The sequence below is a fragment of the Phytophthora cinnamomi genome (assembly GCF_018691715.1).
Source record: "Phytophthora cinnamomi strain GKB4 chromosome Unknown Contig116, whole genome shotgun sequence".
Classification (NCBI taxonomy): domain Eukaryota; phylum Oomycota; class Peronosporomycetes; order Peronosporales; family Peronosporaceae; genus Phytophthora; species Phytophthora cinnamomi.
The window spans coordinates 1-26,830 of NW_027151049.1; the positions used below are offsets into that span (position 1 = coordinate 1).

The window sequence follows — 26,830 nt, forward strand, 5'->3', positions numbered from 1 at the left end:
CCACCTTGGTGATGAATCGGCGCGGCAATAGCCTTCACTCTCCGGACCTGACCTGAGACGAATCGGACATGACAACCGCTGGCTTCGTCCGTGATAGCAACAGAGTAGCGGCTGCCGCCCAGCTGACTCTTCTCCATGGGCCTGCAAATGTCGAGATGGAGGAACTCGAGGCACTTGCTTGCGCTTCGTTCGGGTTAGCGAAGTTTGCGGCCATTCCCGGGCCAGCTGTTGCACCATTATCCTTGTTGGTGTTGTCAGGGATCGCCTCGACCAGCTGCGGTGTACCAGTAAAGGTACCGTGTGACCTTCACTCAGTGGTGCCGCCATCATTCGATGATGATGGGACGAGGATTACGGGACGCTGATGATGGGACGCGTGGGTACAAGATTGTGGGTACAGGATGGGCATCTACGTGCCTCGCTGATTAGCTGAAGGACCTTCTATCCAGTTAGGAATCCAGTAGAGTGTATCCAGCAGGAATATCCAGTAGGCTTAGAGGTAGCACAGTTCGCGAACTAAGGACCTAAATAATACTTTGCATTCTGACATCAGTGCTCAAACGACCTTCCTTTTGGTTATGAGCCCAAGCCCCGTTTTCCTGCTGAAGACTCCGACTACGCGCCATGGACGCCGCCTCGACCACGACCTCTCGCATCAACAAGTTCGACGGAACCAACTTCCACGGTGGAAGTTCAAGATGGCGATGTGCTCGAGAGACGAGAACCTGTGGAAGTGACAAGTGGAGAGATCAAGCTGGAGCACTGCGCCACTACGCTGGACCAAACGACGTTCAAGAGGAAGTCTCGCAAGGCGCTGGCGATCATCTGTCTGCGCGTGGAAGATTCGCAGCTGCCGCTGGTCCGTCGGCAAGGATGCGTACGATGCATGGTCAAACTGGAAGGACACTTCGAGAAGAAGAGTTTGGCCAAAAGCTCTTCCTGTCGACGTTTCTTCACGACGATGATGCGGAAGGTGATGATGTGCTGGAGCCATCAACAAGATCAAACTCTGGCGGAGCAGCTCGACGCAGTGGGCGCTCCGTCAGCGAGATGACTTGGTGATCACGCTGGGAGTCTCAGCGAGTCGTACCAGTTCCTCATCACGGCGTTGGAGTCGAGAGCCGACTCGCTGTCGTGGAACTCGTGACGCTCGGCTGCTGCATGAGGACATGAAGCGCAAGGAGCAAGGTGGCGGCGTCGACGGAGCCGCGCGATCAAGGCCAAGCGTTCGACGAAGCGACACGGCAAGCGCAAGGACGGCAGGCGACCGCCAACAAGAGCGCCTGCCACTACTGTGGAGACAAGGACTTGGATCGCCAAGTGTCCTGTGCGAATCCGCGGAACGCAGGAGCGAGAGGCCGCAGCGAGCGAACGTCGCGCAGAGTAGGGACGACTCTGGCGACTTCCTCTTCTCGGTTGGTGGTGGGAACACACCAAGTCGAATGAGGTGTGGCTGGTCGACTCGGGTGCGACGCAGCACATGACCAGTTCCAAGAAGTTCATGAGGAACTACAAGAAGATCTCGCCGGTGGACGTGCATCTCGCGGACGACGGTGTGGTGCAAGCGATCGGGAGAGGCGACATCGTGATGAAGATGCAGACCCCGCGCGTCAAGAAGGGTGTGCTCACGAATGTGGCACATTCCCAGATTGTCGCGCAACCTGTTCTCCGTCGGCAGATTCACCAGGACGTCGGGCCTGTGACGTTCGAGAGCGACGGGTGCTTCACGGAGACGAAGGGTCTCAAGTGGAAGCTCGGCGCTCGCGAAGGCAAAGGTGTTCAAGCTGAGCATGACGGTGATGCCTGACGAGGCCAATGTAGAGCTCGAAGGATCGCAAAGGGACACCACGTCGACCTCTGGCACCTTCGCTTGGTCACATTGGCCATGGCGGTCAGACGCCATCGTCAAGAAGGGCTACGGCTCTGGCATCGACATGACGTCGGTGAAGCAGTGGGAGCTGTGCGACGGATGTCACTCGGCAAGCAAACGCGAGTGAGCTACATGAAGTCGTCTCCAAACCGTGCGAACAAGTGCTGGAAGTGGTTCACAGCGATGTGGCGGCCCCATGCGAACGTCTACGTTTGGCGGCAAGCGCTACTTCGTCATTTATCGACGACAAGTCGCACTTCTGTGGTGTACTTGATGCGGAACAAGTCGGAGGGCCGCCAAGTTCGCTGAGTTCGTTGCGTTGGCTGAAACGCAGACCGGCAAGCGTTGAAAACGCTCGGAGCGACAACGGTGGCGAAGAGTACACTTCGCGCGAGATGGCCACAGTTCTGCGCGTTGGCGTGTACGCGCTGCATGTTAGAGCATGCCGGGAATTTGTCGAAGGTTACTGGGTGAAGGGTGGTGACAGCCACTTCCTCCGAACGGTTCCGACACGCGCCATTACCACGACAAGTCCCGCACCAAGTTTGGACGGAAAGAAGCCACTGCTGGCGAACCTCAAGTGTTTGGTTGCCACGCGTACTGCTGGTCCCGAAGGCGGCGGTCAAGTTTGACGCCCGGTCGGTCGTTGCCGTTCCTGGGGTACTCAGGCACGAGAAAGCGTATCGGTTTGAAGAGATCGAGAGCGGTCGCGTGTTGGTGACCCGACGCGCAGTTCATGGAAGACGTCTTCGACGGTGGAGACGCAAGTATGCTACGAAGGAGGTGGTGATTGGTCTTCCAGATGAAGATAATGAAGATGCCACGGATGAAGAGACTCCGTCCGAATCGGATGAGGACGGCAGTGAGGGAGGCTGCGCGGAATGAGACTGAACCCGGCAGCAAGCGACACCCGCGGACGCAGTCACTAGAAGAAGCCGTGGAGTGCCGAGGGACGATAGCGCCGCAGAATGGACGTTCGACCTGGATGAGATGTCTGCGGCGGCCCAGAAGAGTCAAGATTTTGAGGCTGCGTACGTCTGATTCAGTGGGAGAGATGCCGACTCTCGATCGCGCTGGCATCGAGAGATCGATGCTCAGGACAGGCTGGTCCAAGACAGGGTGGCATCAATAGTGGTTAACAAATCATTCTAATATCGCAAGTAGCCTCTCGTCTAGATCAACGTGTGGTCGTATTGGACCAGTCCGATAACGGTTCAAGGTACTCGGAACGGTACAGTGTGATACGCAAGGGTTCAGTACCGCAACACGACCCCTCATGGCGAACGTGAACGCGAGTCGCAGCCGCAAGATCGTATGGCGATGGTCGGCAAGTCCTTAATTATGTGCGTAGCCATCGTGGCAGTCTCGCAGTACTCGACGATCGCTTCGACCGCGCTTGACTTCGTCAGCGGATGTGATGGACTTCGATGCTCGACTTGGCTGGCGCGGCCAGCCAAGTGACGGCGGTTGTGTGGCAGAATTTACTGAAGCTATCACGTACCAACGAAATCCGGTTAAGCAAACCGATCAATACGACCACATGATGGAGCAACAGGTGATGGTTTGTACTGTGGAATGATGGGACTGGACACGCATGCTTGTGGACCGACGACCGCATTGCTCAACCTGAAGGTATAAAGCTCACAATCACTCGGCGATCACTGCCTCGCGCAGCCTCGGCGGTAATCCCCAATCTCAAGCTGGAATCTGATACGCACAACTCTTCGGATATGAACTAGCACCATGTCTCTGTCCAAGACACGCAAGATCTCATCGACAGAGTTCAGCGGCAGACAACTACGCCACGTGGACACCGCTACATGCGTGGCGGTCCTGACCAAGCGGTGTGGAGGTGCGTGAACCGCAGAGACGAGCAAGCTGGACACGAGGCCAAGACGACTCGCAAGTCGCAGAGCAACTCGCGTTCGGCATGATGGTTGCTCACGCGGATGCTGGCTATTGTGGTCGACGACTGCGAGGTAAGGCGTGGGTGGCCTGTGGACGCGACTGCGTTCGCCTACGGGAGGGTCACCGAAGGCTGGACGATCTACGCTGAAGCGCTCAGCTCTAGCTGGGATGGCAGAAGGCGGCAATGGCGGACATCGACAAATGAAGTGCCTCAACATCAGCGCCAAGTCAGCAACATGGCGCCAAGATGGGGAGATGAAGCGTGGCGATCTGCTTGCTAGGGTCTGCCAGGTTTCGAGACGTCGTTCAACTGGAGATGAGCAACGCAGGCTGCGCACTCAAGATGTGATAAGGTGCTCACGAATGAGCACATCAAGCAACAGGGCGATGGAAGACGGCTCAGCGTGAAGTGAAGACGCTGCGAGGGCCCAATGCCAGCGTGAAAGTCGCCACTGCACGTACTGCGGAAAATCGGGGCACGTCGTGGAAAAGTGCTGGACCAGAAGCAGGAAGAGATCGAGGTGCACGACGTGGCCTCTGGTCGCGGTAGCGAACAGCGTCAGTGGCTGACGACAGCGATGACGACTGCGTCGCGTTCGCTGATTCTCTATAGTGTGGAGTCTCCAGGACCAGCAAGTTTCCAAGGCTCATGGCGATCGACGGTGGTGCCACGCACCCACATCTGCAAGGCTGAGACCAAGTTTGTCGACATCAAGGTGTTGCGACGAAGGTTGAACTCACGGTCGCCAGCGGCAACACGGCCAAGATCATAAGAAGTCCGTGGACGGTCGTACGGCAGCGATCACTTGCCGCAACGGCAAGTGAAGAAGGTCGTACTGGGATCTTGCACTTGGGCTTGGTCGTGACACCGCCGAGGCTTGGGGCGAGGCGAGGAAGGTCACTTGGGGGGGTTGAATCGAAATTCAGAAGTGATTGGATTGTTGAGCTACACCTAGGCTAGTGCTAAAGACACGCGGCCGTGCGTCCTATCAACTAGTGCGTCTAATCCCATCATTCTACACTCTCGTCCAATCAACCTACTCGTCTAATCAACGTGTGGTCGTATTGGACCGGTTCGGTTAACCGGTTCGGGTACCTCGGAACTGGTACAGTGTACCAGTTCGTACCCTGCAACACGCCCCTCAATGCGAACACGCGTGAACGCCGAGCGCACCGTCAAGTCCTTGTGGCGTGGTCCGGCAAGTCCCTTGGTCATGATGTCGGCCAGCATGGTGGCAGTCTCGCAGTACTCGACGATCACTTCGCCGCGCTTGACCGTCGCGGATGTGATGGTACTTGATGTCGATGGTTGGCGCGGCCATGGTTGACGGTTCTTGGTCATCTTGATGCACGACTGGTTGTCTTCGAAAATCTTCAACTCGGGCGTGACTCCGCCTGCAGCAACCAGGATCTCGCACAGCAGCTTTGCACCCTCGCCTTCGAATCGCCAAACTCAGTGCGATGTACTCGGCCTCACTTGTCGAGAGCGACCACTTGACTGCTTCTTGGAACCCCACGAGATCGGTCCGCCGGCGACTTGAACAGGTAGCCCGACGTAGACTTGCGATCACTAAGATCACCAGCCCAGTCGGCATCCGAGTAACCTTGAAAGTCGATGTCCTTCCCGGCGAAAACGGATTCCGCGGACTTGGTCCCTTGAAGGTAGCGGAAGATGCGCTTGACCGCAATCCAGTGCTCGACTGCGGGTTCTCCATGAAGCGTGACACGAAACGCGAACGCAATGTCCGGCGAGTCGATGTCATCAAGTGCATGAGTGCACCGACAGCCTCGCGAAATGGCGCGTCCAACTTGGTCATGGCGTCGCTTGAGACTAAGCTTCATGCTGATGTCGACCGGACCGCGGGTTTGCAGTCTTGCATGCCGAAGCGCTCCAGGATGTCGTTGATGGCTGAGCTTGCAGCGTAACACTGCCACGACCACCTCGATCCCGAGGATGAAGGACACTTGCCACTGTCGGTCATCTCGAACCGCGACTTGAGTTGGCGCTTGCTTCCGCGATCATATTCGCGACTTCCGGTCACCAGACGTCGTCCACGTAGACCAGCAGCAGAACGCATTCGCCGTCGACGACCTTGATGTAGAGGCAGGGTCGAGCTGAACGCGAAAACCGATGGAGCCCATACTCGTCGAAGGTCTTCGTTCCATACGCGCAAGCTTGCTTGAGCCCGTAAATCGCCTTGAGCAGTTCCACGCAGTCGAAACCGTCGTCCAGTTCCACGCCTTCAGGCACGCTGCAGAACACCTTCTCTGTTGTCAAGGGATCGCCTCGACCAGCTGCGGTGTACCAGTAAGGTACCGGTGTGACCTTCACTCAGTGGTGCCGCCATCATTCGTGTGATGATGGGACGAGGATTACGGGACGCTGATGATGGGACGAGGATTACGGGACGCTGATGATGGGACGCGTGGGTACAAGATTGTGGGTACAGGATGGGCATCTACGTGGCACTCGCTGATTGGCTGAAGGACCTTCTATCCAGTTAGGAATCCAGTAGAGTGTATCCAGCAGGAATATCCAGTAGGCTTAGAGGTAGCAAGCAGTTCGCGAACTAAGGACCTAAATCAATCACTTTGCATTCTGACATCTAGTGCTCAAACGACCTTTCTTTTGGTTATGAGCCCAAGCCCCGTTTTCCCTGCTGAAGACTCCGACTACGCTTTCGCCATGGACGCCGCCTCGACCACGACCTCTCGCATCAACAAGTTCGACGGAACCAACTTCCACACGTGGAAGTTCAAGATGGCGATGGTGCTCGAGGAACGAGACCTGTGGGAAGTGACAAGTGGAGAGATCAAGCTGGAGCACTGCGCCACTACGCTGGACCAAACGACGTTCAAGAGGAAGTCTCGCAAGGCGCTGGCGATCATCTGTCTCGCGATGGAAGATTCGCAGCTGCCGCTGGTCCGGTCGGCCAAGGATGCGTACGATGCATGGTCAAAACTGGAAGGACACTTCGAGAAGAAGAGTTTGGCCAACAAGCTCTTCCTTCGTCGACGTTTCTTCACGACGATGATGGCGGAAGGTGATGATGTGCTGGAGCACATCAACAAGATCAAGACTCTGGCGGAGCAGCTCGACGCAGTGGGCGCTCCGGTCAGCGAGATGACTTGGTGATCACGCTTCTTGGGAGTCTCAGCGAGTCGTACCAGTTCCTCATCACGGCGTTGGGTCGAGAGCCGACTCGCTGTCGTGGGAACTCGTGACGGCTCGGCTGCTGCATGAGGACATGAAGCGCAAGGAGCAAGGTGGCGGCGTCGACGGAGCCGCGCACGGTCAAGGCCAAGCGTTCATGACAAGCGACAACGGCAAGCGCAAGGGACGGCAGGCGACCGCCAACAAGGCCAGCGCCTGCCACTACTGTGGGGAGCAAGGACATTGGATCGCCAAGTGTCCTGTGCGAATCCGCGAGAACGCGGAGCGGCAGAGGCCGCAGCGAGCGAACGTCGCGCAGAGTGAGGACGACTCTGGCGACTTCCTCTTCTCGGTTGGTGGTGGGAGCAACACCACCAAGTCGAATGAGGTGTGGCTGGTCGACTCGGGTGCGACGCAGCACATGACCAGTTCCAAGAAGTTCATGAGGAACTACAAGAAGATCTCGCCGGTGGACGTGCATCTCGCGGACGACGGTGTGGTGCAGCGATCGGGAGAGGCGACATCGTGATGAAGATGCAGACCCCGCGCGGCGTCAAGAAGGGTGTGCTCACGAATGTGGGACACATTCCCAAGTTGTCGCGCAACCTGTTCTCCGTCGGCAGATTCACCAAGGACGTCGGGCCTGTGACGTTCGAGAGCGACGGGTGCTTCACGGAGACGAAGGGTCTCAAGTGGAAGCTCGGCGCTCGCGAAGGCAAAGAGCTGTTCAAGCTGAGCATGACACCGGTGATGCCTGACGAGGCCAATGTGGCAAGCTCGAAGGATCGCAAAGGGGACACCACGTCGTACCTCTGGCACCTTCGACTTGGTCACATTGGCCATGGCGGTCTAGACGCCATCGTCAAGAAGGGCTACGGCTCTGGCATCGACATGACGTCGGTGAAGCAGTGGGAGCTGTGCGACGGATGCTCACTCGGCAAGCAAACGCGAGTGAGCTACATGAAGTCGTCTCCAAACCGTGCGAAGCAAGTGCTGGAAGTGGTTCACAGCGATGTGTGCGGCCCCATGCAGACGTCTACGTTTGGTGGCAAGCGCTACTTCGTCACGTTCATCGACGACAAGTCGCACTTCTGTGTGGTGTACTTGATGCGGAACAAGTCGGAGGTGGCCGCCAAGTTCGCTGAGTTCGTTGCGTTGGCTGAAACGCAGACCGGCAAGCGTGTGAAAACGCTCCGGAGCGACAACGGTGGCGAGTACACTTCGCGCGAGATGGCCAAGTTCTGCAGCGACCGTGGTATCGTGCAGAAGTTCACGCCGCCGTACACGCCACAGCTGAACGGCGTGGCGGAACGGATGAACCGGACGTTGGTGGAGTGTGCGCGCTGCATGTTGGAGCATGCCGGGTTGTCGAAGGGTTACTGGGGTGAAGCGGTGGTGACAGCCACGTTCCTCCGGAACCGGTGTCCGACACGCGCCATTAGCCACGACAAGTCGCCGCACCAAGTTTGGACGGGAAAGAAGCCACTGCTGGCGAACCTCAAGGTGTTTGGTTGCCACGCGTACGTGCTGGTCCCGAAGGCGAAGCGGTCCAAGTTTGACGCCCGGTCGGTGCGTTGCCGGTTCCTGGGGTACTCGGAGCACGAGAAAGCGTATCGGTTTGAAGAGATCGAGAGCGGTCGCGTGTTGGTGAGCCGCGACGCGCAGTTCATGGAAGACGTCTTCGACGGTGGGAGACGCAAATATGCTACGAAGGAGGTGGTGATTGGTCTTCCAGATGAAGACGATGAAGATGCCACGGATGAAGAGACTCCGTCTGAATCGGATGAGGACGGCAGTGAGGCTGCGCTGGATGAAGACTTCGAACCCGGCAGCAAGCGACACCCGCGGACGCAGTCACTAGAAGAAGCCGTGGAGGTGTCGAGGGCCAAGCGATATGCGCCGCAAAATGGACGTTCGACGCTGGATGAGATGTCTGCGGCGGCTCAAGAGAGTCAAGATTTTGAGGCTGCGTACGTCGTGGATTCAGTGGGAGAGATGCCGACTACGTTCAAGTCGGCGATGGAATCCAGCGACGCAGCCAAGTGGAAGGAAGCATGCGACTCGGAGTACGACTCGCTGCTCAAGAACAAGACGTGGGAAGTGGTGCCACTGCCGAAGGGACGCAAGGCCATCGGCAACAGATGGGTGTTTCGCGTGAAGGAGAACCAGGCTGGAGAGGTCGAACGGTTCAAGGCGCGTCTGGTGGCCAAGGGGTTCTCGCAGAAGTACGGCATCGACTACGACGAGACCTTCGCTCCAGTGGCCAAGTTCACGTCGATCCGGGCCGTGCTGAGTTTGGCCGCCAAGTATGGTCTCAAGCTGCATCAGATGGATGTGAAGACGGCGTTCCTGAATGGCGGCTTGGACGAAGAGATCTACATGGTGCAACCGGACGGCTACGTCGATGAAGACCACCCGGACTACGTGTGCAAGCTGAAGCAGTCATTGTACGGGTTGAAGCAGTCGCCGCGCATGTGGAACAAGACCATCGACGAGTTCATGCTGAAGCTGGGGTTCACCAAGTGCGAGTCCGACCATTGCGTCTACGTGAAACGCGACGGACACAGCATGATCTTCGTGGTCATCTACGTGGACGACCTGATCCTGGCCAGCAACGACGACGAGCTGATGGAGTCGACCAAGCGCGCACTCAGCAAACGGTTCGAAATGACAGACCTCGGCGAGCTTACGTACTTCCTCGGCATGGAGATCAAGAACGACTTGGAGTCCGGCAAGGTGACGATGCGGCAGACCAAGTTTCTCAAGTCGATCCTGAGCAAGTTCGGCATGCAGGACAGCAAACCCGTGAAGACGCCGCAGGATCCAGGACTTAAGTTGACCAAGAACATGTGCGAGGGTGGCTGCAAGCATGAAGACACGATGAAGAACGTGCCGTATCGGAGTGCTGTCGGCGCGTTGATGTACCTGATGGTGGCGACGCGTCCGGACCTGGCTGCTGCAGTAGGCGTGCTGAGTCAGTTCGCCGCCGACCCGTGTCCCACACTGGCAAGCCCTCAAGCGTGTGCTCCGGTATCTGCAAGCCACGCCCACGCATGGCATCGAGTTCTCGAAGGGTGACGGCTGCGGAGTTGTGTGTGGCTACTCGGACGCAGACTGGGCTGGTGACATCGAATCGAGAAGAAGTACAAGCGGCTACGCGTTCATGATGAACGGCGGGTGCATCAGCTGGAGGAGCAAGAAGCAGCGGACGGTGGCGCTGTCATCTACAGAGGCGGAGTACATGGCGCTGTCAGAGGCGACGCAGGAGGCGGTGTGGCTCAAGGTGTTTCTGCGCGAGCTCGGCGAAATGGCAAGCGATGAAGCAATCAAGATCTACGAGGACAACCAAGGCTCCATCGCGTTGGCCAAGAACCCGGAGTTCCACAAGCGCACCAAGCACATCGACATTCGCTACCACTTCGTGCGTGAGAAGGTGGAAGACGGTCAGGTGGTGTTGGAGTACTGCTCGACGAAGGACATGCTGGCCGACATCATGACGAAGGCGATCACTTCTGTGCAGTTCGAAGTTCTGCGACACAAGCTGGGGATCCAAGGTGCAGCCGACGTCGAGTCGCGTGGGAGTGTTGTCAAGGGATCGCCTCGACCAGCTGCGGTGTACCAGTAAGGTACCGGTGTGACCTTCACTCAGTGGTGCCGCCATCATTCGTGTGATGATGGGACGAGGATTACGGGACGCTGATGATGGGACGAGGATTACAGGACGCTGATGATGGGACGCGTGGGTACAAGATTGTGGGTACAGGATGGGCATCTACGTGGCACTCGCTGATTGGCTGAAGACCTTCTATCCAGTTAGGAATCCAGTAGAGTGTATCCAGCAGGAATATCCAGTAGGCTTAGAGGTAGCAAGCAGTTCGCGAACTAAGGACCTAAATCAATCACTTTGCATTCTGACATCTAGTGCTCAAACGACCTTTCCTTTTCTTGAAACGTCTTCGGCTCCGCGCTGTCGCTTGCTTCCACAGCATTCGCACTTGCACGCCAGAACATGGGCGGAGTCGAGCCGTCTTCGTCATCTTCTTCCGATTTTTCTTCTTGCGCCGGCGTAGATTCACGTTGGTCTTCATCTTCCGAGCGTCCAGGCGCACTTGCTTCTTCAAGTCCAGCGCTACGACGAGGACGTCGAACGTTGTCGCGATCTTGGTTGTCCGGACGCGATTTGCGCTTCCCCGCCTGCGTGAACACCTTTGTGCCGGAGTCGTCGGAGACTTGCATGTCGTCGAAAACGTCGGTAAGTCGGTTGACTTCTTCACCATCAGCAGCCTTGGAGTCGTCGAAGCTGGACTCATCGAATGTGACATCGCGAGAGATGACCACCTGCCCCGCCTCGATGTCATAAACTCGATACGCCTTGGAACGCTCCTCGTAACCCATGAAAATTCCTTCACGAGCTTTCGGGTCCCACTTGAGTCGCTTCTCCTTCGGCGTCAAAACGTAGGCCTTGCACCCGAAGATCCGCATGTGCTTGACGTTGGGCTTGGACTTGTAGACGATCTCGAACGGAGTTTTGTCGGGCGACTTGGGTGACGGCAGACGATTCTTGATGTAAATTGCCGTCATCGCTGCTTCCGCCCAGAACGTCTTGTCCAACCCGGCGTAGTGAAGCATGCTGCGGCCGATGGTCACGATGGTTCGGTTGGCGCGTTCAGCCGTCGTTGGTTTGGTGCGCATACCGAACCGTGGGCTGCACTTCGATGCCGTGGTCTTCGTAGTACGCCAAGAGCGAATTGGTCGCGAACTCCTTGGCTCCGTCATGGCGCACGAACTTCACCCTGGCATCGAATTGCTTCTCCACCTTGGTGATGAATCGGCGCAAGCAGCCTTCACTCTCCGACCTGGCTCGCAGACAGAATCCCGACATGCAGCCGCTGGCTTCGTCCGTGATGAGCAGTAGGTAGCGGCTGCCACCCAGCGACTCTTCCTCCATGGGCCCGCAGATGTCGAAGTGGAGGAACTCGAACGGCTTGTACTTGCGCTTGTTCGGGTTGCTTGGGAAGGGCTTTGCACCATTTTCCCTTGTTGGCACCCACGACATTGGCTTGACTTCTTCGACGATGTCGGCATTTTCGCACCCGTCACCATGCCACTTGAGACCATCTTCCGAAGAACGTCATTCGGCGCGTGACCCAAACGCGCATGAAGATCCACCGCGTTGACCGACGCCTTGGACACCGAATTCGCAGCGCAGCTTGGGACTCGGAGCCAGTAGAGGCCGTCGATCAGGTCCGCGGAAGCCACGATTTTCTTCGACTTCTTCTGTGCGATGTGCATTTCAGCACCATCAAACACCACCTTGAACAGTCCGCTTCGGTTGATCTGCGGCACCGAGAGCAGGTTCTTGTTCATGCTTGGCACGTAAAGTGCATCTTGAATGCGGATGTCGCGCTCCTTGCCGTTGGGCAAAGTGACCCGCTGCATGACCGTCCCGACTCCCATGATCTTGGCCGTGTTGCCGTTGGCGACCGTGAGTTCACCTTCGTCGCACACCTTGATGTCGACAAACTTGGCCTTGTCGTTGCAGATGTGGTGCGTGGCACCACTGTCGATCGCCCATGAGCCTTGAAACTTGTTGGTCCTGGAGACTCCACACTCCATAGAGACCGCGAACGCGACGCAGTCGTCATCGCTGTCGTCACGCCACTGGACGTTGTTCGCACCGCGACCAGACCGGCCACGTCGTGCACCTCGATTCTCCTCCTTCTGCTTGGTCCAGCACTTTTCCATGACGTGCCCCGATTTTCCGCAGTACGTGCAGTGGCGACTTTCACGCTCGGCATTGAAGGCCCTCGCAGCGTCTTCAATCTTCACCTGAGCCGTCTTCTCGCCCTGCCGCTTGATGTGCTCATTCGTGAGCACCTTGATCACATCTTGAGTGCGCAGCTCTGCGTTGCTCATCTCCAAGTTGAGAACGACGTTCTCGAAACTCTTGGGCAGACTCCTGAGCAAGCAGATCGCCACGTCTTCATCCTCCATCTTGGCGCCGATGTTGCTGAGCTTGGCGCTGATGTTGAGGACTTCATTGCAATGATGAAGCACATTGCCGCCTTCTGCCATCTCCATGCTGAAGAGCTGGCGCTTCAGGTAGATGCGTCCAGCCTTCTGCGACCCCGTAGAGCGAACGCAGTCGCGTCCAGGCCACCACGCTTCCTCGCAGTCGTCGACCACATGATGGTAGTCAGCATCCATGTGGAGCAACATCAGGCCGAACGCGATGTTGCTCGACTTGACGTAGTCGTCCTTGGCCCTCGTGTCCGCGAAGCTTGGTTTCGTCTCGCGGTTCACGACGCTCCACACCGACTTGGTCAGGAACACGCCACGCATGTAGCGGTTCCACGTGGCGTAGTTGTCGCCGTTGAACTTGTCGATGGAGATCTTGGTGTCTTGGACAGAGGACATGGTGCTTGGGCTCATAACCTGAAGAAGGTCGTACTGGGATCTTGCACTTGGTCTTGGTCGTAGACACCGCCGAGGCTTGGGGCGAGGCGAGGAAGGTCGCAGGGGTTGAATCGAAATTCAGAAGTGATTGGATTGTTGGAGCTTACACCCTAGGCTAGTGCTAAAGACACGCGGCCGTGCGTCCTATCAACTAGTGCGTCTAATCAACCATCATTCTACACTACTCGTCCAATCAACCTACTCGTCTAATCAACGTGTGGTCGTATTGGACCGGTTCGGTTAACCGGTTCGGGTACCTCGGAACTGGTACAGTGTACCAAGGTTCAGTACCCTGCAACACGCCCCCTCAATGCGAACACGCGTGAACGCCGAGCGCAGCCGTCAAGTCCTTGTGGCGTGGTCCGGCAAGTCCCTTGGTCATGATGTCGGCCAGCATGGTGGCAGTCTCGCAGTACTCGACGATCACTTCGCCGCGCTTGACTTCGTCGCGGATGTGATGGTACTTGATGTCGATGTGCTTGGCGCGGCCATGGTTGACGGGGTTCTTGGTCATCTTGATGCACGACTGGTTGTCTTCGAAAATCTTCAACTCGGGCGTGACTCCTCTTGCAGCAACCAGGATCTCGCACAGCAGCTTGTGCACCCACTTGCCTTCTTGAATCGCCAAACTCAGTGCGATGTACTCGGCCTCGCTTGTCGAGAGTGACACACTTGACTGCTTCTTGGAACCCCATGAAATCGGTCCGCCGGCGACTTGGAACAGGTAGCCCGACGTAGACTTGCGATCACTAAGATCACCAGCCCAGTCGGCATCCGAGTAACCTTGAAAGTCGATGTCCTTGCCCGGCGAAAACCGGATTCCGTGCGACTTGGTCCCTTGAAGGTAGCGGAAGATGCGCTTGACCGCAATCCAGTGCTCGACTTGCGGGTTCTCCATGAAGCGTGACACGTAGCCGACAGCGAACGCAATGTCCGGGCGAGTCGATGTCATCAAGTGCATGAGTGCACCGACAGCCTCGCGAAATGGCGCGTCCAACTTGGTCATGGCGTCGCTTGAAACTAGCTTCATGCTGATGTCGACCGGACTTGCAGCGGATTTGCAGTCTTGCATGCCGAAGCGCTCCAGGATGTCGTTGATGTAGCGAGCTTGGCTCAGCGTAACACTGCCATCCGCGTTGTCGACCACCTCGATCCCGAGGATGAAGGAACACTTGCCACTGTCGGTCATCTCGAACCGCGACTTGAGTTGGCGCTTGGCTTCCGCGATCATTTCCGCTGAGCTTCCGGTCACCAAGACGTCGTCCACGTAGACCAGCAGCAGAACGCATTCGCCGTCGACGACCTTGATGTAGAGGCACGGGTCGTAGCTTGAGACGCGAAAACCGATGGAGCGCACATACTCGTCGAAGGTCTCGTTCCAAACTCGCGAAGCTTGCTTGAGCCCGTAAATCGCCTTGAGCAGTTCCACGCAGTCGAAACCGTCGTCCAGTTCCACGCCTTCAGGCACGCTGCAGAACACCTTCTCCTTCATCAAGCCGTACAGGAACGCAGTCACCACGTCGAGCTGGTCCATCGGCCATCCGAAGTACTTGGCAACCGCAATGATCATTCGCAGCGTGACGTACTTGACCACGGGCGAAAACGTCTCGGTGTAGTCGATGCCATACTTCTGCACGAAGCCTTTCGCGACGAGCCGAGCCTTGAACTTCTCGATCGATCCGTCCGCGTTGCGCTTGATCTTGAACACCCACTTGGTACCGACTGCGCGCTGGTTGTTGGGCAGTTTGGCGGCGCGGAAAACACCTCGCAGCCGCATTGACTTGAGTTCGGCGCGAATTGCCTTGCGCCACTGGACTTGGTCTGGTCCGTTCACAGCTTCTTGAAACGTCTTCGGCTCCGCGCTGTCACTTGCTTCCACAGCATTCGCACTTGCACGCCAGAACATGGGCGGAGTCGAGCCGTCTTCATCGTCTTCTTCCGATTTTTCTTCTTGCGCCGTCGTAGATTCACGTTGGTCTTCGTCTTCCGAGCGTCCAGGCGCACTTGCTTCTTCGAGTCCAGCACTGCGACGAGGACGCCGAACATTGTCGCGATCTTGGTTGTCCGGACGCGATTTGCGCTTCCCCGCCTGCGTGAACACCCTTGTGCCGGAGTCGTCGGAGACTTGCATGTCGTCGAAAACGTCGGTAAGTCGGTTGACTTCTTCACCATCAGCAGCCTTGGAGTCGTCGAAGCTTGACTCATCGAATGTGACATCGCGAGAGATGACCACCTGCCCCGCCTCGATGTCATAAACTCGATACGCCTTGGAACGCTCCTCGTAACCCATGAAAATTCCTTCACGAGCTTTCGGGTCCCACTTGAGTCGCTTCTCCTTCGGCGTCAAAACGTAGGCCTTGCACCCGAAGATCCGCATGTGCTTGACGTTGGGCTTGGACTTGTAGACGATCTCGAACGGAGTTTTGTCGGGCGACTTGGGTGACGGCAGACGATTCTTGATGTAGATCGCCGTCATCGCTGCTTCCGCCCAGAACGTCTTGTCCAACCCAGCGTAGTGAAGCATGCTGCGGCCGATGGTCACGATGGTTCGGTTGGCGCGTTCAGCCGTCGCGTTCGTTTGGTGCGCATACCGAACCGTGGGCTGCACTTCGATGCCGTGGTCTTCGTAGTACGCCAAGAGCGGGTGGTCGCGAACTCCTTGGCTCCGTCATGGCGCACGAACTTCACCCTGGCATCGAATTGCTTCTCCACCTTGGTGATGAATCGGCGCAAGCAGCCTTCACTCTCCGACCTGGCTCGCAGACAGAATCCCGACATGCAGCCGCTGGCTTCGTCCGTGATGAGCAGCAGGTAGCGGCTGCCACCCAGCGACTCTTCCTCCATGGGCCCGCAAATGTCGAAGTGGAGGAACTCGAACGGCTTGTACTTGCGCTTGTTCGGGTTGCTTGGGAAGGGCTTTTGCACCATTTTCCCTTGTTGGCACCCACGACATTGGCTTGACTTCTTCGACGATGTCGGCATTTTCGCACCCGTCACCATGCCGCGAGACCATCTTCCGAAGAACGTCATTCGGCGCGTGACCCAAACGCGCATGAAGATCCACCGCGTTGACCGACGCCTTGGACACCGAATTCGCAGCGCAGCTTGGGACTCGGAGCCAGTAGAGGCCGTCGATCAGGTCCGCGGAAGCCACGATTTTCTTCGACTTCTTCTGTGCGATGTGCATTTCAGCACCATCAAACACCACCTTGAACAGTCCGCTTCGGTTGATCTGCGGCACCGAAAGCAGGTTCTTGTTCATGCTTGGCACGTAAAGTGCATCTTGAATGCGGATGTCGCGCTCCTTGCCGTTGGGCAAAGTGACCCGCTGCATGACCGTCCCGACTCCCATGATCTTGGCCGTGTTGCCGTTGGCGACCGTGAGTTCACCTTCGTCGCACACCTTGATGTCGACAAACTTGGTCTCGTCGTTGCAGATGTGGTGCGTGGCACCACTGTCGATCGCCCATGAGCCTTGAAACTTGTTGGTCCTGGAGACTCCACACTCCATAGAGACCGCGAACGCGACGCAGTCGTCATCGCTGTCGTCACTGTTGTCAAGGGATCGCCTCGACCAGCTGCGGTGTACCAGTAAGGTACCGGTGTGACCTTCACTCAGTGGTGCCGCCATCATTCGTGTGATGATGGGACGAGGATTACGGGACGCTGATGATGGGACGCGTGGGTACAAGATTGTGGGTACAGGATGGGCATCTACGTGGCACTCGCTGATTGGCTGAAGGACCTTCTATCCAGTTAGGAATCCAGTAGAGTGTATCCAGCAGGAATATCCAGTAGGCTTAGAGGTAGCACGCAGTTCGCGAACTAAGGACCTAAATCAATCACTTTGCATTCTGACATCAAGTGCTCAAACGACCTTCCTTTTGGTTATGAGCCCAAGCCCCGTTTTCCCTGCTGAAGACTCCGACTACGCTTTCGCCATGGACGCCGCCTCGACCACGACCTCTCGCATCAACAAGTTCGACGGAACCAACTTCCACACGTGGAAGTTCAAGATGGCGATGGTGCTCGAGGAACGAGACCTGTGGGAAGTGACAAGTGGAGAGATCAAGCTGGAGCACTGCGCCACTACGCTGGACCAAACGACGTTCAAGAGGAAGTCTCGCAAGGCGCTGGCGATCATCTGTCTCGCGATGGAAGATTCGCAGCTGCCGCTGGTCCGGTCGGCGAAGGATGCGTACGATGCATGGTCAAAACTGGAAGGACACTTCGAGAAGAAGAGTTTGGCCAACAAGCTCTTCCTTCGTCGACGTTTCTTCACGACGATGATGGCGGAAGGTGATGATGTGCTGGAGCACATCAACAAGATCAAGACTCTGGCGGAGCAGCTCGACGCAGTGGGCGCTCCGGTCAGCGAGGATGACTTGGTGATCACGCTTCTTGGGAGTCTCAGCGAGTCGTACCAGTTCCTCATCACGGCGTTGGAGTCGAGAGCCGACTCGCTGTCGTGGGAACTCGTGACGGCTCGGCTGCTGCATGAGGACATGAAGCGCAAGGAGCAAGGTGGCGGCGTCGACGGAGCCGCGCACGGTCAAGGCCAAGCGTTCATGACAAGCGACAACGGCAAGCGCAGGGACGGCAGGCGACCGCCAACAAGGCCAGCGCCTGCCACTACTGTGGGGAGCAAGGACATTGGATCGCCAAGTGTCCTGTGCGAATCCGCGAGAACGCGGAGCGGCAGAGGCCGCAGCGAGCGAACGTCGCGCAGAGTGAGGACGACTCTGGCGACTTCCTCTTCTCGGTTGGTGGTGGGAGCAACACCACCAAGTCGAATGAGGTGTGGCTGGTCGACTCGGGTGCGACGCAGCACATGACCAGTTCCAAGAAGTTCATGAGGAACTACAAGAAGATCTCGCCGGTGGACGTGCATCTCGCGGACGACGGTGTGGTGCAAGCGATCGGGAGAGGCGACATCGTGATGAAGATGCAGACCCCGCGCGGCGTCAAGAAGGGTGTGCTCACGAATGTGTGGCACATTCCCAAGTTGTCGCGCAACCTGTTCTCCGTCGGCAGATTCACCAAGGACGTCGGGCCTGTGACGTTCGAGAGCGACGGGTGCTTCACGGAGACGAAGGGTCTCAAGTGGAAGCTCGGCGCTCGCGAAGGCAAAGGGCTGTTCAAGCTGAGCATGACACCGGTGATGCCTGACGAGGCCAATGTGGCAAGCTCGAAGGATCGCAAGGGGACACCACGTCGTACCTCTGGCACCTTCGACTTGGTCACATTGGCCATGGCGGTCTAGACGCCATCGTCAAGAAGGGCTACGGCTCTGGCATCGACATGACGTCGGTGAAGCAGTGGGAGCTGTGCGACGGATGCTCACTCGGCAAGCAAACGCGAGTGAGCTACATGAAGTCGTCTCCAAACCGTGCGAAGCAAGTGCTGGAAGTGGTTCACAGCGATGTGTGCGGCCCCATGCAGACGTCTACGTTTGGTGGCAAGCGCTACTTCGTCACGTTCATCGACGACAAGTCGCACTTCTGTGTGGTGTACTTGATGCGGAACAAGTCGGAGGTGGCCGCCAAGTTCGCTGAGTTCGTTGCGTTGGCTGAAACGCAGACCGGCAAGCGTGTGAAAACGCTCCGGAGCGACAACGGTGGCGAGTACACTTCGCGCGAGATGGCCAAGTTCTGCAGCGACCGTGGTATCGTGCAGAAGTTCACGCCGCCGTACACGCCACAGCTGAACGGCGTGGCGGAACGGATGAACCGGACGTTGGTGGAGTGTGCGCGCTGCATGTTGGAGCATGCCGGGTTGTCGAAGGGTTACTGGGGTGAAGCGGTGGTGACAGCCACGTTCCTCCGGAACCGGTGTCCGACACGCGCCATTAGCCACGACAAGTCGCCGCACCAAGTTTGGACGGGAAAGAAGCCACTGCTGGCGAACCTCAAGGTGTTTGGTTGCCACGCGTACGTGCTGGTCCCGAAGGCGAAGCGGTCCAAGTTTGACGCCCGGTCGGTGCGTTGCCGGTTCCTGGGGTACTCGGAGCACGAGAAAGCGTATCGGTTTGAAGAGATCGAGAGCGGTCGCGTGTTGGTGAGCCGCGACGCGCAGTTCATGGAAGACGTCTTCGACGGTGGGAGACGCAAATATGCTACGAAGGAGGTGGTGATTGGTCTTCCAGATGAAGACGATGAAGATGCCACGGATGAAGAGACTCCGTCCGAATCGGATGAGGACGGCAGTGAGGATGAGGCTGCGCGGGATGAAGACTTCGAACCCGGCAGCAAGCGACACCCGCGGACGCAGTCACTAGAAGAAGCCGTGGAGGTGCCGAGGGCCAAGCGATATGCGCCGCAGAATGGACGTTCGACGCTGGATGAGATGTCTGCGGCGGCCCAAGAGAGTCAAGATTTTGAGGCTGCGTACGTCGTGGATTCAGTGGGAGAGATGCCGACTACGTTCAAGTCGGCGATGGAATCCAGCGACGCAGCCAAGTGGAAGGAAGCATGCGACTCGGAGTACGACTCGCTGCTCAAGAACAAGACGTGGGAAGTGGTGCCACTGCCGAAGGGACGCAAGGCCATCGGCAACAGATGGGTGTTTCGCGTGAAGGAGAACCAGGCTGGAGAGGTCGAACGGTTCAAGGCGCGTCTGGTGGCCAAGGGGTTCTCGCAGAAGTACGGCATCGACTACGACGAGACCTTCGCTCCAGTGGCCAAGTTCACGTCGATCCGGGCCGTGCTGAGTTTGGCCGCCAAGTATGGTCTCAAGCTGCATCAGATGGATGTGAAGACGGCGTTCCTGAATGGCGGCTTGGACGAAGAGATCTACATGGTGCAACCGGACGGCTACGTCGATGAAGACCACCCGGACTACGTGTGCAAGCTGAAGCAGTCATTGTACGGGTTGAAGCAGTCGCCGCGCATGTGGAACAAGACCATCGACGAGTTCATGCTGAAGCTGGGGTTCACCAAGTGCGAGTCCGACCATTGCGTCTACGTGAAACGCGACGGACACAGCATGATCTTCGTGGTCATCTACGTGGACGACCTGATCCTGGCCAGCAACGACGACGAGCTGATGGAGTCGACCAAGCGCGCACTCAGCAAACGGTTCGAAATGACAGACCTCGGCGAGCTTACGTACTTCCTCGGCATGGAGATCAAGAACGACTTGGAGTCCGGCAAGGTGACGATGCGGCAGACCAAGTTTCTCAAGTCGATCCTGAGCAAGTTCGGCATGCAGGACAGCAAACCCGTGAAGACGCCGCAGGATCCAGGACTTAAGTTGACCAAGAACATGTGCGAGGGTGGCTGCAAGCATGAAGACACGATGAAGAACGTGCCGTATCGGAGTGCTGTCGGCGCGTTGATGTACCTGATGGTGGCGACGCGTCCGGACCTGGCTGCTGCAGTAGGCGTGCTGAGTCAGTTCGCCGCCGACCCGTGTCCCACACACTGGCAAGCCCTCAAGCGTGTGCTCCGGTATCTGCAAGCCACGCCCACGCATGGCATCGAGTTCTCGAAGGGTGACGGCTGCGGAGTTGTGTGTGGCTACTCGGACGCAGACTGGGCTGGTGACATCGAATCGAGAAGAAGTACAAGCGGCTACGCGTTCATGATGAACGGCGGGTGCATCAGCTGGAGGAGCAAGAAGCAGCGGACGGTGGCGCTGTCATCTACAGAGGCGGAGTACATGGCGCTGTCAGAGGCGACGCAGGAGGCGGTGTGGCTCAAGGTGTTTCTGCGCGAGCTCGGCGAAATGGCAAGCGATGAAGCAATCAAGATCTACGAGGACAACCAAGGCTCCATCGCGTTGGCCAAGAACCCGGAGTTCCACAAGCGCACCAAGCACATCGACATTCGCTACCACTTCGTGCGTGAGAAGGTGGAAGACGGTCAGGTGGTGTTGGAGTACTGCTCGACGAAGGACATGCTGGCCGACATCATGACGAAGGCGATCACTTCTGTGCAGTTCGAAGTTCTGCGACACAAGCTGGGGATCCAAGGTGCAGCCGACGTCGAGTCGCGTGGGAGTGTTGTCAAGGGATCGCCTCGACCAGCTGCGGTGTACCAGTAAGGTACCGGTGTGACCTTCACTCAGTGGTGCCGCCATCATTCGTGTGATGATGGGACGAGGATTACAGGACGCTGATGATGGGACGAGGATTACAGGACGCTGATGATGGGACGCGTGGGCAGGATTGTGGGTACAGGATGGGCATCTACGTGGCACTCGCTGATTGGCTGAAGGACCTTCTATCCAGTTAGGAATCCAGTAGAGTGTATCCAGCAGGAATATCCAGTAGGCTTAGAGGTAGCACGCAGTTCGCGAACTAAGGACCTAAATCAATCACTTTGCATTCTGACATCTAGTGCTCAAACGACCTTCCTTTTCGACGTTCTCGAAACTCTTGGGCAGACTCCTGAGCAAGCTGATCGCCACGTCTTCATCCTCCATCTTGGCGCCTGGCGCTTGACACGCTTCCTGTCATCGACCACTCAGCATCCATGTGGACGCGTGTTGCAGGGTACTGAACCTTGGTACACTGTACCAGTTCCGAGGTACCCGAACCGGTTAACCGAACCGGTCCAATACGACCACACGTTGATTAGACGAGTAGGTTGATTGGACGAGTAGTGTAGAATGATGGTTGATTAGACGCACTAGTTGATAGGACGCACGGCCGCGTGTCTTTAGCACTAGCCTAGGGTGTAAGCTCCAACAATCCAATCACTTCTGAATTTCGATTCAACCCCCCCAAGTGACCTTCCTCGCCTCGCCCCAAGCCTCGGCGGTGTCAACGACCAAGTCAACCAGTGCAAGATCCCAGTACGACCTTCTTCAGGTTATGAGCCCAAGCACCATGTCCTCTGTCCAAGACACCAAGATCTCCATCGACAAGTTCAACGGCGACAACTACGCCACGTGGAACCGCTACATGCGTGGCGTGTTCCTGACCAAGTCGGTGTGGAGCGTCGTGAACCGCGAGACGAAACCAAGCTTCGCGGACACGAGGGCCAAGGACGACTACGTCAAGTCGAGCAACATCGCGTTCGGCCTGATGTTGCTCCACATGGATGCTGACTACCATCATGTGGTCGACGACTGCGAGGAAGCGTGGGTGGCCTGGACGCGACTGCGTTCGCTCTACGGGGGGTCGCAGAAGGCTGGACGCATCTACCTGAAGCGCCAGCTCTTCAGCATGGAGATGGCAGAAGGCGGCAATGTGCTTCATCATTGCAATGAAGTCCTCAACATCAGCGCCAAGCTCAGCAACATCGGCGCCAAGATGGAGGATGAAGACGTGGCGATCTGCTTGCTCAGGAGTCTGCCCAAGAGTTTCGAGAACGTCGTTCTCAACTTGGAGATGAGCAACGCAGAGCTGCGCACTCAAGATGTGATCAAGGTGCTCACGAATGAGCACATCAAGCGGCAGGGCGAGAAGACGGCTCAGGTGAAGATTGAAGACGCTGCGAGGGCCTTCAATGCCGAGCGTGAAAGTCGCCACTGCACGTACTGCGGAAAATCGGGGCACGTCGTGGAAAAGTGCTGGACCAAGCAGAAGGAGAGAATCGAGGTGCACGACGTGGCCGGTCTGGTCGCGGTGCGAACAACGTCCAGTGGCGTGACGACAGCGATGACGACTGCGTCGCGTTCGCGGTCTCTATGGAGTGTGGAGTCTCCAGGACCAACAAGTTTCAAGGCTCATGGGCGATCGACAGTGGTGCCACGCACCACATCTGCAACGACAAGGCCAAGTTTGTCGACATCAAGGTGTGCGACGAAGGTGAACTCACGGTCGCCAACGGCAACACGGCCAAGATCATGGGAGTCGGGACGGTCATGCAGCGGGTCACTTTGCCCAACGGCAAGGAGCGCGACATCCGCATTCAAGATGCACTTTACGTGCCAAGCATGAACAAGAACCTGCTTTCGGTGCCGCAGATCAACCGAAGCGGACTGTTCAAGGTGGTGTTTGATGGTGCTGAAATGCACATCGCACAGAAGAAGTCGAAGAAAATCGTGGCTTCCGCGGACCTGATCGACGGCCTCTACTGGCTCCGAGTCCCAAGCTGCGCTGCGAATTCGGTGTCCAAGGCGTCGGTCAACGCGGTGGATCTTCATGCGCGTTTGGGTCACGCGCCGAATGACGTTCTTCGGAAGATGGTCTCAAGTGGCATGGTGACGGGTGCGAAAATGCCGACATCGTCGAAGAAGTCAAGCCAATGTCGTGGGTGCCAACAAGGGAAAATGGTGCAAAAGCCCTTCCCAAGCAACCCGAACAAGCGCAAGTACAAGCCGTTCGAGTTCCTCCACTTCGACATTTGCGGGCCCATGGAAGAAGAGTCGCTGGGTGGCAGCCGCTACCTGCTGCTCATCACGGACGAAGCCAGCGGCTGCATGTCGGGATTCTGTCTGCGAGCCAGGTCGGAGAGTGAAGGCTGCTTGCGCCGATTCATCACCAAGGTGGAGAAGCAATTCGATGCCAGGGTGAAGTTCGTGCGCCATGACGGAGCCAAGGAGTTCGCGACCAATTCGCTCTTGGCGTACTACGAAGACCACGGCATCGAAGTGCAGCCCACGGTTCGGTATGCGCACCAAACCAACGCGACGGCTGAACGCGCCAACCGAACCATCGTGACCATCGGCCGCAGCATGCTTCACTACGCTGGGTTGGACAAGACGTTCTGGGCGGAAGCAGCGATGACGGCAATTTACATCAAGAATCGTCTGCCGTCACCCAAGTCGCCCGACAAAACCCCGTTCGAGATCGTCTACAAGTCCAAGCCCAACGTCAAGCACATGCGGATCTTCGGGTGCAAGGCCTACGTTTTGACGCCGAAGGAGAAGCGACTCAAGTGGGACCCGAAAGCTCGTGAAGGAATTTTCATGGGTTACGAGGAGCGTTCCAAGGCGTATCGAGTTTATGACATCGAGGCGGGGCAGGTGGTCATCTCGCGATGTCACATTCGATGAGTCAAGCTTCGACGACTCCGTCGATGGTGAAGAAGTCAACCGACTTACCGACGTTTTCGACGACATGCAAGTCTCCGACGACTCCGGCACAAGGGTGTTCACGCAGGCGGGGAAGCGCAAATCGCGTCCGGACAACCAAGATCGCGACAACGTTCGACGTCCTCGTCGCAGTGCTGGACTCGAAGAAGCAAAGACCAACGTGAATCTACGCCGGCGCAAGAAATCCGAAGAAGACGACGAAGACGGCTCGACCCCACCCATGTTCTGGCGTGCAAGAAGCTGTGAACGGACCAGACCAAGTCCAGTGGCGCAAGGCAATTCGCGCCGAACTCAAGTCGATGCTGTTGCAGGGTGTTGCAGGGTACTGAACCTTGGTACACTGTACCAGTTCCGAGGTACCCGAACCGGTTAACCGAACCGGTCCAATACGACCACACGTTGATTAGACGAGTAGGTTGATTGGACGAGTAGTGTAGAATGATGGTTGATTAGACGCACTAGTTGATAGGACGCACGGCCGCGTGTCTTTAGCACTAGCCTAGGGTGTAAGCTCCAACAATCCAATCACTTCTGAATTTCGATTCAACCCCCCAAGTGACCTTCCTCGCCTCGCCCCAAGCCTCGGCGGTGTCAACGACCAAGTCTCCAAGTGCAAGATCCCAGTACGACCTTCTTCAGGTTATGAGCCCAAGCACCATGTCCTCTGTCCAAGACACCAAGATCTCCATCGACAAGTTCAACGGCGACAACTACGCCACGTGGAACCGCTACATGCGTGGCGTGTTCCTGACCAAGTCGGTGTGGAGCGTCGTGAACCGCGAGACGAAACCAAGCTTCGCGGACACGAGGGCCAAGGACGACTACGTCAAGTCGAGCAACATCGCGTTCGGCCTGATGTTGCTCCACATGGATGCTGACTACCATCATGTGGTCGACGACTGCGAGGAAGCGTGGGTGGCCTGGACGCGACTGCGTTCGCTCTACGGGGGGGTCGCAGAAGGCTGGACGCATCTACCTGAAGCGCCAGCTCTTCAGCATGGAGATGGCAGAAGGCGGCAATGTGCTTCATCATTGCAATGAAGTCCTCAACATCAGCGCCAAGCTCAGCAACATCGGCGCCAAGATGGAGGATGAAGACGTGGCGATCTGCTTGCTCAGGAGTCTGCCCAAGAGTTTCGAGAACGTCGTTCTCAACTTGGAGATGAGCAACGCAGAGCTGCGCACTCAAGATGTGATCAAGGTGCTCACGAATGAGCACATCAAGCGGCAGGGCGAGAAGACGGCTCAGGTGAAGATTGAAGACGCTGCGAGGGCCTTCAATGCCGAGCGTGAAAGTCGCCACTGCACGTACTGCGGAAAATCGGGGCACGTCATGGAAAAGTGCTGGACCAAGCAGAAGGAAGAGAATCGAGGTGCACGACGTGGCCGGTCTGGTCGCGGTGCGAACAACGTCCAGTGGCGTGACGACAGCGATGACGACTGCGTCGCGTTCGCGGTCTCTATGGAGTGTGGAGTCTCCAGGACCAACAAGTTTCAAGGCTCATGGGCGATCGACAGTGGTGCCACGCACCACATCTGCAACGACAAGGCCAAGTTTGTCGACATCAAGGTGTGCGACGAAGGTGAACTCACGGTCGCCAACGGCAACACGGCCAAGATCATGGGAGTCGGGACGGTCATGCAGCGGGTCACTTTGCCCAACGGCAAGGAGCGCGACATCCGCATTCAAGATGCACTTTACGTGCCAAGCATGAACAAGAACCTGCTCTCGGTGCCGCAGATCAACCGAAGCGGACTGTTCAAGGTGGTGTTTGATGGTGCTGAAATGCACATCGCACAGAAGAAGTCGAAGAAAATCGTGGCTTCCGCGGACCTGATCGACGGTCTCTACTGGCTCCGAGTCCCAAGCTGCGCTGCGAATTCGGTGTCCAAGGCGTCGGTCAACGCGGTGGATCTTCATGCGCGTTTGGGTCACGCGCCGAATGACGTTCTTCGGAAGATGGTCTCAAGTGGCATGGTGACGGGTGCGAAAATGCCGACATCGTCGAAGAAGTCAAGCCAGTGTCGTGGGTGCCAACAAGGGAAAATGGTGCAAAAGCCCTTCCCAAGCAACCCGAACAAGCGCAAGTACAAGCCGTTCGAGTTCCTCCACTTCGACATCTGCGGGCCCATGGAAGAAGAGTCGCTGGGTGGCAGCCGCTACCTGTTGCTCATCACGGACGAAGCCAGCGGCTGCATGTCGGGATTCTGTCTGCGAGCCAGGTCGGAGAGTGAAGGCTGCTTGCGTCGATTCATCACCAAGGTGGAGAAGCAATTCGATGCCAGGGTGAAGTTCGTGCGCCATGACGTGTTGTCAAGGGATCGCCTCGACCAGCTGCGGTGTACCAGTAAGGTACCGGTGTGACCTTCACTCAGTGGTGCCGCCATCATTCGTGTGATGATGGGACGAGGATTACGGGACGCTGATGATGGGACGAGGATTACAGGACGCTGATGAT

General features: G+C 57.2%; 7 protein-coding genes across 7 annotated transcripts; 5 read left to right on the plus strand and 2 right to left on the minus strand.

Annotated features, from left to right (window-relative positions):
- Positions 1-6,464: 6,464 nt before the first annotated feature.
- IUM83_16416 (Gag-Pol polyprotein) lies at positions 6,465-10,557 on the plus strand (the record flags this gene model as incomplete). The annotated part of the gene is made up of 4 exons (XM_067941294.1): positions 6,465-6,881; positions 6,937-7,339; positions 7,438-9,927; positions 10,046-10,557. The coding sequence occupies 4 exons, from the start codon at positions 6,465-6,467 to the stop codon at positions 10,555-10,557; spliced, it is 3,822 nt and encodes a 1,273-aa protein (XP_067781550.1).
- A 293-nt stretch (positions 10,558-10,850) lies between these two features.
- IUM83_16417 (Copia protein) lies at positions 10,851-13,349 on the minus strand (the record flags this gene model as incomplete). Its single annotated transcript, XM_067941295.1, has 3 exons — positions 10,851-11,562; positions 11,627-11,952; positions 12,033-13,349. 3 exons carry the CDS (start codon positions 13,347-13,349, stop codon positions 10,851-10,853), a joined length of 2,355 nt encoding a protein of 784 aa, XP_067781575.1.
- A 346-nt stretch (positions 13,350-13,695) lies between these two features.
- IUM83_16418 (Integrase catalytic core protein) lies at positions 13,696-16,899 on the minus strand (the record flags this gene model as incomplete). Its single annotated transcript, XM_067941296.1, has 3 exons — positions 13,696-16,051; positions 16,141-16,321; positions 16,386-16,899. 3 exons carry the CDS (start codon positions 16,897-16,899, stop codon positions 13,696-13,698), a joined length of 3,051 nt encoding a protein of 1,016 aa, XP_067781548.1.
- Positions 16,900-17,329: 430 nt separating this feature from the next.
- Positions 17,330-18,651, plus strand: IUM83_16419 (gag-pol polyprotein; the record flags this gene model as incomplete). The annotated part of the gene is made up of 2 exons (XM_067941297.1): positions 17,330-17,912; positions 17,978-18,651. The coding sequence occupies 2 exons, from the start codon at positions 17,330-17,332 to the stop codon at positions 18,649-18,651; spliced, it is 1,257 nt and encodes a 418-aa protein (XP_067781549.1).
- Positions 18,652-18,689: 38 nt separating this feature from the next.
- IUM83_16420 (Retrovirus-related Pol polyprotein from transposon TNT 1-94) lies at positions 18,690-20,310 on the plus strand (the record flags this gene model as incomplete). Its single annotated transcript, XM_067941298.1, has 2 exons — positions 18,690-20,251; positions 20,301-20,310. The coding sequence occupies 2 exons, from the start codon at positions 18,690-18,692 to the stop codon at positions 20,308-20,310; spliced, it is 1,572 nt and encodes a 523-aa protein (XP_067781607.1).
- A 1,908-nt stretch (positions 20,311-22,218) lies between these two features.
- Positions 22,219-24,332, plus strand: IUM83_16421 (Copia protein; the record flags this gene model as incomplete). The annotated part of the gene is made up of 2 exons (XM_067941299.1): positions 22,219-23,003; positions 23,078-24,332. 2 exons carry the CDS (start codon positions 22,219-22,221, stop codon positions 24,330-24,332), a joined length of 2,040 nt encoding a protein of 679 aa, XP_067781606.1.
- Positions 24,333-25,028: 696 nt separating this feature from the next.
- Positions 25,029-26,736, plus strand: IUM83_16422 (Copia protein; the record flags this gene model as incomplete). Its single annotated transcript, XM_067941300.1, has 2 exons — positions 25,029-25,259; positions 25,330-26,736. The coding sequence occupies 2 exons, from the start codon at positions 25,029-25,031 to the stop codon at positions 26,734-26,736; spliced, it is 1,638 nt and encodes a 545-aa protein (XP_067781613.1).
- Positions 26,737-26,830: the final 94 nt, after the last annotated feature.